Genomic DNA, 13,460 nt, shown 5'->3' with positions numbered 1-13,460 from the left:
GAAACTTTCGTGGTTTCTCATGCCTGAACAGTGCTCTGGAGAGCAATGGAACTTCACAGAAAAAGAAAAAGAATTGAGGTTGAGTTTGACTACCAAAGCTTAAATGAAGGAGTATCAAAAAAAGGAGAAGAGAAAACCTAACAACACAAATAGGATGGTCTATATATAAGACATCCCAAACACTCCAACTCTGAAGTATTTTATACTGTCTCTATTGTATCTTCTACATAAACTGTTATGCAAACTTTTCCTGGTGGGCACACTTAACTATATAAACATAAGATATGCTTTTGAAGCAAGCTTCATGTGTTTTATTAACTCTTTTACTCCCTGGAGGCTTTAAGGATTTTTGGAAAATAGGTGGTCTTGGGTGGTGTGCTCTGCATTTTCTAGGCTTCATAGCTTTAGTCAAAACTAAAGATTCAGCTTTTGTTTTTAAAATCTTATATCTTATTGGTTTTATTCAGTTTTGCTGAAGGAATTTTGCATATCTCTTTGTGTTGATTTTGGTATTCATAGAGCTCTTGAAGAAAGCACTTGGAAACATGTTAGCATGTATTAATATAACATGACAGTACCATGTATGCTTACACAAAAAATCAGATGTGATCATACACAAATCCATTTGCTAAGTGCTAGATATATCCTTTCAGTTTAATGCACTTCAACCAGGAATGGTTTATAGGAGTCCCAAGGCTTTTCTGCACCGTTAAAAATGTCTTTAGGAAGACAATAAAACAAGCAGAGATTAGATTAATTGGTCATCCATCAAAGAACAAAATGGATAAAAGCCTTCTGAATGAAATGAAACGTAAGTGCTGTTATTTCTAGAACACTGGTGCTGAGAAGTAGATGTATCCTTCACCTGTCTGGGGAGTAGGGTGGAGGTGTAGTTGTACAGCCAGAACCAGTATGCACCAATATGCAGTGGTAGCAGGAGAAGGGGTAGGAGATCATCTCCCATCCGTGACCCTCCTTACTAACAAAGAGTGGGAGGGTGCTCCTGGTGCGATTACATCCTACACCAGCTCCGAGTGCCCAGCACCCCAAGGCAGTTCTGCAGCAGCCTCTCCTGGGGGGAAGCTGCCATGGGGTGACCTTGTTTTGGAGGCTGAATCATCCCTCCAGCTTGGTTCACATCATGATAATCCTGAGCATGTTTAATTTACTAGCAAAATTTTGGCCAAAGTCAGCTCTGGACCAGGACTCATGTAGCTGTACATAGGCAGTGCTTGAGCTCAAGCTAATAAAACCTGCTGAGGGGCAGGATATATTAGCTCAGGTTCAGTGCTGTTCTAACATGGCTATATGGCTTCCAGATGGCTCAGAATTTAGGCAGAGCTATTGCCTGCCAAAGTCCATACATACAGCAATATAAATATATATATATATCCTAAATTCCCCACTGTAAGGACACTAATGAAGGTGAACTCACTCCTGATACTTTGCCTTGTGAATACCAGATCCACCAAGAGACTAAAATGTAACAACCCAGCACCATCCTCCAGAGTACCTGATCGCTACCATGGTCGTGCAAGTTAGGAACCAAGGTTGACTAGAGACAACCTCAGGATGAGATTCGTAATATTTAGTGTTGAAAGGTAAGGCCAAGACCAATGTAAAGCATGCAGCCAACTACCTGAAGAAACCAGGGTGCTGCCACAGGTTGCTATGGGTTGAAAGCAAGACAGCCACCCTCTGCAACATAAAGTGGCCATGCTGCTTCTCTGAAGGTTTCATAGGAGAACTTGGAAGGCCCAGGCTGAAAGGAGAAGAGGCTAAAGAAGAGAGAGTGTGTCACTTAATGTCTCCCCTGTCATCCTGGGAGAGGGACCTCACCAATCCTTCCTGCAGCATGTGGGATTAGGAGCCAAATCCCCTTCCAGGGGACACGTGTCAGGGTGTACCCAAATACATGCTGGAAAAAGAACTGGCCTTTCCCAGGCTTCACTTGGACCAAGGAACCCATTTCTTTCAAGTTTCCCTTTGCTCTGAGGAAATAAAATACCTGAGGTAAGAATCAGAGTCAGGGAGCTGAGGATTCCTGCTACCTGCCCACCTCAAACAGCAAGAAAGCCCTAAGAAACCTTCCACAGGACTATGTGGTAACAGAAATCACCTTAATCACCATGGGCCTTTCAAAGTTACCACCAGTTTCTTCCTCTCTGATCTACAGGCAGAAGAAAAATAACTGAGAGCTGCAGTAATCTAAGAAAAGGCACAGACCTACATGGCTGTGGGGGCTGTTGTATCAAGAGTTGTGTATTTGGAACTTGTGTTATTCTGTGGATCATCAGCAGCCATCATTATGCATTATATCCCTCTCCCATTTTCTGTAGACAGCACTAAGAACCTAGTTCTGTTCAGCAATGATACAAACAGCAAAAGGATTACTTTTGCAGCTATTTATACTCTTCCAGTAAAAGCTGTGTTCAAACCGTTGCTAACTTCCAATTATAAAAATGCAAAATGTTAATACAAAGGTGCTGATTCACTGGAACATGGTTTAAGCCTTAGGATACATATGGTATATATACAGGAAAAGCATCACATGAAGCTTTTAGAATTGTTTCTGCATCTGTATTGATTTTATGCTGCAATTCGTCTAACACCCGCACTCCCATCAGTGTGAAAATGATCACTTCTCATTTTAAACACCATGGAGAGTTTTGGTGTCAAAAGGAGAGAATCGGCCAAAAGGGGATGCTGCAAAATGTTAAGGAAACATTAAAAAGGAGAACCAAAAAACCTGATCCTTAATTTACCACAGCCCCAGGGAAACAGTGCATTATATGTTGACAGCTTCCATATGTGTCATGCAAACCTTTATTCTTACCGTTCAAAATAAAACGTCCCATTAAGAGAAAAAGTCTACATTTCATGCTAAAATGAGGCGTATGATACCAAATACTGTCTTAAAGAAAGAAGAAAACACATTCCAATGTCATGTGGCTTTTCGTACTTTTTCAGCACATTCAAAGGGGGGAAAATTATGAATTACACCAACCAGACATTCTTTCACAGTTTTTATCACACCATCATAATAAATAGTTACAAATTTTTTTACTCCTCACGTAGACATTATTATTACAATATTAATGTATATAATAATAATAATTATAATAATAATAATAATAATAATAATAATAATAATGATAATGATGATGTATCATCTTCAGCAATCACGGAAGAAATATATCTACACAAGTGACTGCCTAAATAGTCACTGAAAGATGATAACTGTAAGAAAGATTATGTTAATTGTAATTATAACAATATATTGGCACCCCAGAGTCTCAGTAATTATTAGCATCCCATTTTAAAGGCACTGTACAAACAAATTTAAAAATTAGTATGTATTTACAGACTCATTTATCCAAGGCCCCAGTGCAGCACCTGAATACCTCAAAGAGGGATCCTCTGACTTAACAGAATCTCATTTATTTTAACAGTCTGCTGCAACAGAGGGGTTAATAGATCAGGTCTTATCATAAATATCTCTCCAGTTATGGGGGTAGAACTCCTCTACCTCCCATAAACTCAATGGACAGCTGGAGACATGAAGAAACGTGCTTCAGACCTGCAGAGCCTAAAGTTCACTTCAGCCAAGGGAAGGTTTTTAGTTGATTTGAACCAGTCTCTGAGCTGTCATAAAAAACTGGTTGGAAGGAAAGTGGGTGGGGTTCTCTGGGTTACAAACAGAGTCAGCTACATACTGAGTCAAGTATAAAAATTCATGTTCCATCTGTACACAAACATGTCACTCAACTGTTGGTGCTTCTAATAGCTTCCAGAAGTAAGAGCAACTCAATGAAAATAATCAAAGCCTTAAGAGCAAAATTGTAAGAGCATGAAAGGATGATTTTCTTTTTGCTAAGCCAAAGTGGTATAGCACAGGTCTTCTTATAGTTTTGAAAACTTTAGTCCCTCGAAGGACACTCTTCTTACATGAATAAACTGAAAAAGGAACAGAAAGTGAGGGAAGAGGGAATTCCCTCTTCACTCAAGGAGCTGTGTTGAGAAATTCAAATAAGTGAGGTGCAGAAGGTAAAGCTGCCTGTGGCTTTGGAATTTAAAATAGAAAATTATCTATCACCTTTCTGATCTTGGGAGAAAGGCAAGGGAAATATTTACATAAAATGTTCTCTAACAGTTTCTTCAGTGTATCAATTTAAAGGTCTCCCTTTACTCATATAAACTTTCCTGTTGTTTACCGAGCAGATATAATTTCGAGGCTAGAACCAACAAATTGATCGTTCCAGGGTTTCATAATGAATACCTTTCATGGATATTTAATTTTAAAGAATTTCTGTATTTGGATCTCCTGGAAAAAAAGTCAAGGTTGGAGTTTATTCTGCAATAGGAAAGCTGGCCAGAGGCAAATCCAGCTAATTTGGATGTCTGACGGAGGTGTCACCTCTCCAGTATATTAAGGGCTTGAAAATGGCCTCACAAAACCAGGCTGCCTAACAGAGTTGCTCCCCATACAGCCAGGCTCAGGTGCAGTGACTTTGAAGGCTGCTTGAACCCAGCAACAACGTGGTCCACTCTGCAGCACTGCCTCCCTTTTCCACTGACTGTGCTCAGGCCATATAGGCAATATTAGATGAAATGGTCGTCCGCTCTGGTTCAAGCCTGCCACCTCTCTTTTTAAGTATCATGCTTAAAGGACACTTTTTGCATAACTCTTCAGCAGCCAGAGCACTTGCTGAAAAAGTATGAGAGGCTTTGTTCACATCTCAGCTGAGCCTGAGGGAGAATTCAGATCAAAAACAATGAGAAAAAGTAGCCAGAACAAAAAAAAAAAAAAAAGAAGGAAAAAATATTAATCCTTACACCAGGATTTCTTCTGCTACTCATTAACATTATGTCAGCTGAGGTTTAGATTAACTGGCATCATAGATCCCTTGACCTCTGACATAAAAAGCTTTTTTGACAAGAAAGAGCTAAATCTGAAAGCTTGCTTGTAAAGTAGTATGGATTAAGTGAACCATCACAGAAAAAACAGTATATAATTCTCTTTTTATTAGTTTCTAAAGAAGTCTAAGTAAAGAACATTTCTTGTAAAAATATTGTTTTGCATTGAGATGCATTTTCACTTCTTAATGAAGAGCATAACTGTGAATAATGTAATAGCCTAGTAAATTTGTACAAAACCATGCACAACTCTGACTTCACTTTTGATAGTCTTTCTTATTTTCAGCTAATTAAAATTTTCAAGATTTCACATTTTTAACCTATTTCAAGATTAAAAAGTTTTGGAATTATTTTTTTTAAAGGATAGTAAACCAGTTCCCATATTACCCTATTGTTAATCTTTCTGCAGTTACAGTACCAGTGGCTGTGAGGTACCTCCTTAACTGTTCTGAGCTTTTATTATACCCTTCTCTGTGCTTCATCCCAGAAAGATTTTTAGAAACTTTCTAAACAAAAGTTTACAAATCTGCTTGATTTTCCTGAATATAAAATTCAGGAACATTAAAATGGAACTTCATTTTGTATGCAGGAGCTTTTATCCCAAACTTCATTTATTTTAACATGATTCAGCTAGCTTTATAATTGCCATATTCTTCAGAATTAAGAATAATAGAAAGCTTGCAGACTATGGTTATAGCAGGATAAGACTTGCGTCCTTTACTTAGAAACTCTCAGTGAGTTATCACCCAGTCGATTTAAAAAACGCCCATCCAGAAAAGGTTCCCAGCAAGAGATGACAAGAGCATACATGGAGTTATGATTTACAGTTCTGATCTTACCGTCCCCGGTTTCAGCGCAGAGTTGCAAGCCCAGATTGTTCTGCGGGTTAATCACCCAGTGATTGCTGGTCACAGTAATGTCAAACACAAACCAGCCCACATCAGAAGCTTGAGCCCTTCTTGTGTCTAACAGGAACAAGTCTGCATCCCTAAGTTAAAGAAAATAGAGGGTTAAGGCATCCAAATATTATTATTTTTCCTTGCTGGCAATGACTTCCTGGAGTCCAAATGAATAACCCTTCGACATATCCTCATCATGATACAGTACAACATGTGCTGTAGCTAACATGTAATTGTTAAGTATTATACAGGTATTTCCCCTGAGAGACCTTTCTGAAATGAGTCTCGGCATATGAAAACTACAGCTCTGGAAAATCTGAAAAATCCAGCTTCCTGGTATAAATACACTAAATACATAATTGAGGCTGTGTGTAAAGGATTTATCTTCCAGCACTAAAATGTCTCAGGAAGATTAACTTTTATAAACCATTCAGTGTAAAAGACAAAAAATGTCAAAATCTTGTTCCAGTTTCAACTAAAATTCAAAGGCATAGCGTTGTTAAAAAAATCTGTTATTAATAACATATGATAGCAGCTATATCATACGACAAGACATGAATAAATGACAGTTCAGTTTCGTATTAGTACAGATGTTTAGAAAATAAATCTCTATATCAAAGTAGAAGTTATATGTCTATTCAATAAAGTAATTATTACATTTTAACCCTCAGCTCCCTGGTAGATTCTCAAATTTGTTCCCATGAAATCCTCCAGTAATTCAGAAGGGCTGCTCAGGGGAGTTAATATAATCATGTAACTAAATGTTTAGCATGGATCGCTTACTTGTTCTGTTTTCATATATCTCTTGACACAATTGGTTCCAGAACCACATCTGTATTACAAATAGTTTACTACAGTGACCACATTATACCCGAGATGCTAAACTCTCCTTAATTTTGATTCACGTGTTTCTACAAGGCAGCATGCATTGTTTAAAACTGTTCTCGCCATTTAGCCTTTTAAACCTGAATTTATAGTTACAGAAATCTATTTCTTTTCTGCCATAAATAGTAATCAAAACAATAATATATACGGAAAAGATTTTATTCTCTATTCTGACAGTCCAACTAAAGACAGGCTTGGCTTACACAGTGCTGGGAATCGTCACCTTACAGACAGCATGAATATATGCCTGAAGAGGTAAGAGACAGAAATAATAGGCTTTGTGTACAAAAAGCAAATTTAAAATTATGATGGTCCTGTCATTCTATTCTTATGTTGCTTAATCACGACGACACCGTAGGAAGTTACTTTCCTATCTAGACTAAACATTGTAAGTACACCTAGAAGGTCTGACACTGAAAAAACATCTCATGTAGCACTTGAAACTGTGGTGGTTCAGCACGCAGGAAAATAAGAGCAAATGGGCTACAACAAGCATATGTTTATTCACTTGTGAGAAATATCTGCAGAATCAGGTTAAAGAGCTCAGAAATTATAAAGAAGAATTTAAAAAAATAAAGAGTATTCTTTCACATCACCTTTTTTTTCCTTCTGTTAAAGCATAATCTTTCGTCAGGTTCTTATCACTTCCATTCTAGTAGAACTGTGCTAATGGCCACACAGGGAGAAAATATACATACTCCCTCTGGAGCTAACATGAAAACAATGTTACAATTCAGAAGAGCCTGACCTGTTATGCTAGCACTGAACAAATTAACAATGTACCACGAGCTTATAAATAGTACTCTCTGGAGTCTTAAATGCCAACTTTTTTTTTTTTTAATAAGCAGTTTTATCAGAACTTTAAAGCTAAAAGGTTTCATTCTGAATGTGACAGTCTTTAAGATGTTTATTTATAAATATTTCTTGTATCGTTCAGCAGATGTAATAGAAAACTGTAAAATTGTTTGGAATATAAAATATTAAAATATCACAGTACTATAATTTCACCTTTGTCTTGTCTCCTCCTGGAATACATAATTGTTTTCCCATAGCTCCAAACTTTGCTGTGACTGGTATGAAATGTTCTCAAAAGTCAGGATATATAATGCCTCATATGCCAAATTAGAACAGGGCACTACCAATGGTACAGTATAGAAATCTCTAAATAGGACAAATTTCCCGTGTGGATCTCTCATCCATGAGACTTTATTATTTTGTACTGCAGCAGAAACTCACACTGAGGTGCCTTGGCACTGATATGTCAATCTTCTCTGCCTTTCTACAAGCACAGTGATCTGACTACGGCAATAGATTCAAAGAGGTAGATTGTTCTTACCCCTTAACTCAGCAAATGAACCAAAAATTAGCTGTTGGAAAACTAAAACTGATACTCAAGAACACATAGCAGAATAGAGAAAATGTCTCTGGACCAATGCTAATGATTTAGCCCAAATAACAGCAATTTACTTAAGAAATTCACAGTATTTGTCAGGAAAAAAAAAATAATTTTTTCACAATTTATTGAAACATAGGGTGAAAACATGACCCTTGAGAAGGCAGTAGGAGCTCTGGGATCAGGATTCCCCCATTAGCTGGTGTCATTTATTCACATTTCTCATTACATTTCTGAAAACTTTAATTTTAAAATTCTCCTTTATTCCGTGAAAAGGAAAAAAAAAAAAAAATCACACTTAAAATTAAAAACAGCTGCAAATTTTGGCTCTAATTAAAAAAAAAAAAAAAATCTATTTAAAAAATAGCCCACAACACACAATAAAAAAGTAAGGTATTATGTCGTAAATAGCCTGAAATGCAACAGTGAATACATTCAGGCAGAATACAGCTGATTATCTTTACCTTTATGAGGGCTGTTAAAGCTTAGTGATCTCAGTCTGGTCCCAAACTGCCAATTGTCTACAGCAGAAATGCTACCATAGTCCAAAATTTCAGCAAAGAGGCTGCAGGCAGAACATCTAAGAAGCTCCAGATCTCCTGGGTCACTTAAGGAAGTAAAGGTGGAATAAACCATCTATATGTTCCTAGAAACCCAGCAAAGTTTTTGAGTGGATCAAATCACGATTACTGTGTAACAGGCCATCCCCATAATGCTGCTTCACCTCTCTCCTCATTCCAGAAAGCTGCTTTAGTATCTTAATACCACTCGAGGATTCCCTAATGCAGGAAGAATCCTTGGGGTTTAGGTAAATTAGTGGCTAGCTGCCACCAGATCATGAACAAGGATTTGGCCTGTTGGACTGTATTACTTTCGTCATGAGAAAAGATCTGGGTAGGAGTACCTTGGCAGGGCTGTGTAGGAAAGTTTGCCTTGCCATGGGCTGTGCTTTACACGCTTACTTAAAACAAATAGAAAACTTCAATCTCAAAGACTGTCATTTCAGTAGACTCTCAGCAAATTCAATACACACGTACTTCAGCAGCCATGCTGCCACAGAGACAGAAAAATGTCCCAGACTACAACATAATCCCTAGTCTGCAACTCAGAAACCATAAACTCTGATCACTTCTTGCCTGAAAGCACATCAGGGCTGTTTGGGGATTGCAGAGGCCTGTCAGACACTCATATCTCCTGTTCAAAGCAAAGCAGGGTGGAGGAGCAGGATCAAACCCACCAGTTTTGCTGTGTTACAGCACTAGTAAGGAGTGTGGGACATTATAGAATCATAGAATGGCTTGGGTTGGAAAGGACGTTAAAAAGTATCTACTTCCAACCACCCTGCCGTGGGCAGGGACACCTTCCACTAGACCAGGTTGCTCAAAGCCCCATCCAACCTGGCCTTGAACACTTCCAGGGATGGGGCACCCACAGCTTCTCTGGGCAGCCTGTTCCAGTGCCTCACCAACCTCACAGTTCTCTCACTTTCACATTCTGCAATTGCAGCTTCTACAAATTTTGCACCTAAAATCTCATTTACCTAAGTAGGACAAACCTGAGGTGACAAAGTCAAGAATAACACTAATGAAGTCTGGGACCCAAAGCAAAAAGAAAAAAAAAAAATCTGTTGAATTTGCAGGTGAAGAGCTTTCATTGCCCTAGCTTTGACTTGTGGTCTTTAAAAAGATGTTCCTTTCCATTTCATTCCTTCCTCCAAGAAGTTTATTTTTGTACCTACGTCAAAAGAATTTTTTCAAGCTGAATAAAGAGGTTAAACAAAATCCCACGCTTGTTTTGTTCTTGCCCAGATTAACCAGGAAAGCAGAAGATATTCTGGAAGGATGAGTGCTTTCCCTCCTACTGGTTCTGCTCCATTGATATAAAGTAACTCCCTGTTTATAGCCATAAAAATTTTATAACTTGATGTTCACAGATCTCACCTGGAAGGTACAAGCTCAAGCTTCTGTTGGCAGAAAAGAGATTTGAACTCTGGCCCAGGCTTTGACCTAAGTGGTATTTTTTTTCTTCCAGAATACTCCGCAAGTTTAGTTTGTCATCTTCTTTGCTTTTGCTAAACGTGCTCAGGTTATAAATATTTTATCTGTTCCAAGATGGGTTTTTTTTTTTTTTTTAATCTATCTCAAAACAAAACTTCCCCCCCAATTTTTCTGAGAAAAGACATACACTAATTTAGTTTCAAAACCCAAATTTTGTGTATATGTAGATTTTTTTTCAGAAGCATCTTGGAATTGCTAGTAGTTTTTAATGGGAATTTTCAGGTATTTAACTACTTTGCCTGGTGAAATCTGACCATTTACTCAGGTCTTGAAGACTCTTGGAAATATGTCATGCACAGAGCTCTCCAAACTTAGATTCAGAGATTTGCTCATGCATAACGTCATATTTGTTTTAATTCTCATGGTGAGCAGCATGTGTTAAGTGTGTATATGTCATCTTAAAATTGGTGCATGACTTTATTCTTTAATTACATTCTGCAGAATATTAAAACACATGCAAAAAGCCATGCTGCTTCAAAAGTAAACAAAGTCGAATAATCTATCTGCCTTTAAGGAGCTAAATGAATTTTGGCGGGTAGTACCTCAGTGTCAGCAAATGGTGTATTTCCTAAATCCAGATGCTTAGACTGTGTGTACAGCTCCACCATTTGCTCACTGAGAACACGAACTCTCACCCCCTCTGTGCATGGCCAGATTATTTGGTGAGATTGAACATGTGACTCTCCATAAACCTGGAATAAACTACTTTGAAGATAAGTCTCATTCTTGAACAGTATTAGTTGTTGTTGCCTAGGAATTAATATTGCACAAGCCACAGTGATAGCAATGATGCCTTGCCGAGGGTATGGTTATGATTAGTTATTGTCTCCCGACTCAAGATAGAAACACAAGACGTTATTTGACATGTGATGTGTTTGTACAAACAGGGTACCTGTTTGGATACTCCTTGATGATCTGATATACGCTAATCTGAATTGTTTCATTCTCAAAGCGGCTGTTGCTTCGATCTTTGTATATCCGGAATTCAGCTGCTGTCACTGCCTCTCCGAGTGGGATTTGAGTAAGGTCAAAGCGAAACTCTTTGTAGTGCCTTCGTTGGTGGGAGAAGTCCTTGTCCCTTTCAACTGTGAGAAAAAGAGTTGACTGTAAATTAAAGAGGTGAAATGAATGCCCATTTCCCATGATTAATGGAGTGTTCACTGTGCTTGGGAGTAAACAAACAGGACAATATAATACTGTGCAAATAATAAAACCACAAGCCCAGACATACTTCCAGTTAAAGGAAATTCCACTAGCCCAGTGTCTTCAGTTCAAAAGAAAAAACCCTCAGTGGCTTTTATACAAATTCCAGAAGCTGGAGTGGAAAGAATATCAAAAAAAGAGCTGAAAGAGGGCATGTTGTAAAGTAACTAGAAATACGGACGAACTAAAAGCTGCAAAAGGATTTAGGACTTGGGTTTAGTCATAAGCGCAGCAGGAGTAATGTCAGAGGCATAGATGACTTGGAAAACACTAATTGCTGCTAAGAACCAGGCAGATGAGAGGAATGCTGCTCATTTCCACTTAACGTAATAAATCCTGAAGTAAAGTGCACTGCAACTACTATATATTTAAGAAGCAGTTACATAATATAAATTAACACAGGTTGGTAGTACTCTAATGGCATAAGCATCATCTTGCCAGTGGTCAGAAGAAGGAGCCATGAATCAGGGCTGAGTGGTCCTGGCACCCTGACACAAAGGAAGCACCAATCCTGGCATGAGAAGTCCCCTCAAACCTGCTGTGGGTGGGCAGGGACAGCTCCCACTGCTTCTGACACTGCCAGAATTTAAAATAAAATAGTTAACCTCATAATTGATTAATTCAGGATTGCACAGAATTTTAAGGAGGAATAAACAGAGGATTTTAATTTATTTGAGTCTATAACTGATTTGGGGCTAATTCCACTGTCTGCTGTATTTGTGACCCTGAGTTATAAGTGAGTTTTGCAATGGAATATGTGTTTTGATGTGGCAAGGGACCTACAGGACACTGTACTAGCTGATAACCATTTTATGGGATCAATACTTCAGATATTAACAAACGTGGAAAGGAAAATGATCCATGGTTTCCAGTGCCACAGAGTGTAGTGTATCACTGATCTGAGAAGAAGCTGTGGTCTGTGAGAAGAGAGAACTTCTCACTCCTGGAGAAGCTCTGCCTGTCTCACAAGATAGGTGCTTGGTTTTACTGGTGGTGGACAAAACCTAAACCACTCAGAACTGGGATTCAGTTTGGATAACCAGCTAAACATTTATGGCTTCAGCCAGCTCTACTAAATGTACCCTCCTATAATCCCCACTCTTATTTAGATTACCAAATGTTACATGTATAAATAATAAAATGTGTATGTTATTATAATATATATTTATACTTATATGCTCATGTCTATGCATACACCCAAGCAATTTTGTCTACATACACAATGTGCATGTGTTTGTGTGTATAAATATATATATATTTTTTAATATAAACCTGCATGTGTGTATTATTACAATATATATGTGGTCTTGCAAAATAGAAATGCACTAAAAGAAAAAAGATACATTTTGGATTTGCCATACAAGGGTACAGTTACACACATATTAAAGTGAGAGCTATTGAAAGCAAAGTATTTACATTATTTTCAGAGCAATAGTTACTAGTTAAGTCACCTGTGGCCATGTAGCTAGGCCCTTACAGTGTACTTCCCTTTCACACTTCCAAAAATCTAAACTATCCTTGTTTTTGCTCTCATATTTTTAATATACAAATCTGTGTTGTCTTAAGAACCATCAAAATAAAATATATAGGCTATAGGAACATTTAATCTTCAGTGAAAATGAACTTTCTCCTGCCTGACAAAAGGAAAATTGTCTGCTAACTGTGAGGTTTACTTGGCTTAAGTGTGTATTTAGCTTACTTGGGTTTGTTATCGTACACTACATAGAAAAAGTACATGCAGAGAAAACGCAGAAAAGAGGCAGAAGCATGTAAACTGGCTGCTCTGTACCTGAAGATGAATGGGCTGCTACTGAAGAGAAACAGGATACAGGCTGTTTAGCAACTCCGCTGCTCAATTCTGAACTCTGAGATATATACAGAGATCTGACTTGAGGTTTGGGGTTTGTTTGCTTTTTTTGTTTAATGTCCACATAAAGCCTTTCATTTCAGAGAAAACTTGGCAGAGATGGACATATGCAAATACATTGAACCAAGGAGGATTTTTTTTGTAGTGCAAAGAGTCTGCTACAAGTTTCTAAGGTTATAACTGAACATTTTGAAGCTTATGTGGAACAGATATGTCAACAACCTTCAAATGAAAAATAT

The 13,460-nt window shown here is 37.9% G+C and overlaps 1 protein-coding gene across 1 annotated transcript in view; it reads right to left on the bottom strand.

Moving 5' to 3' along the window:
- BMP5 (bone morphogenetic protein 5) overlaps nt 1–13,460 on the bottom strand; it is a 56,635-nt gene that overhangs the window by 20,256 nt on the left and 22,919 nt on the right. The window contains exons 2-3 of the mRNA XM_065835384.2: nt 11,044–11,236; nt 5,757–5,905 (exon numbers count right to left, since the gene is read on the bottom strand). Coding sequence (XP_065691456.2) covers nt 5,757–5,905; nt 11,044–11,236 — 342 coding nt within the window. The remainder of the gene's footprint in view (nt 1–5,756; nt 5,906–11,043; nt 11,237–13,460) is intronic.

Source organism: Patagioenas fasciata, chromosome 3 (assembly GCF_037038585.1).
Source record: "Patagioenas fasciata isolate bPatFas1 chromosome 3, bPatFas1.hap1, whole genome shotgun sequence".
Taxonomy (NCBI): Eukaryota; Metazoa; Chordata; class Aves; order Columbiformes; family Columbidae; genus Patagioenas; species Patagioenas fasciata.
Note: the sequence above shows the minus strand (reverse complement) of the source record. Positions and strands in the feature narration are given on the sequence as shown.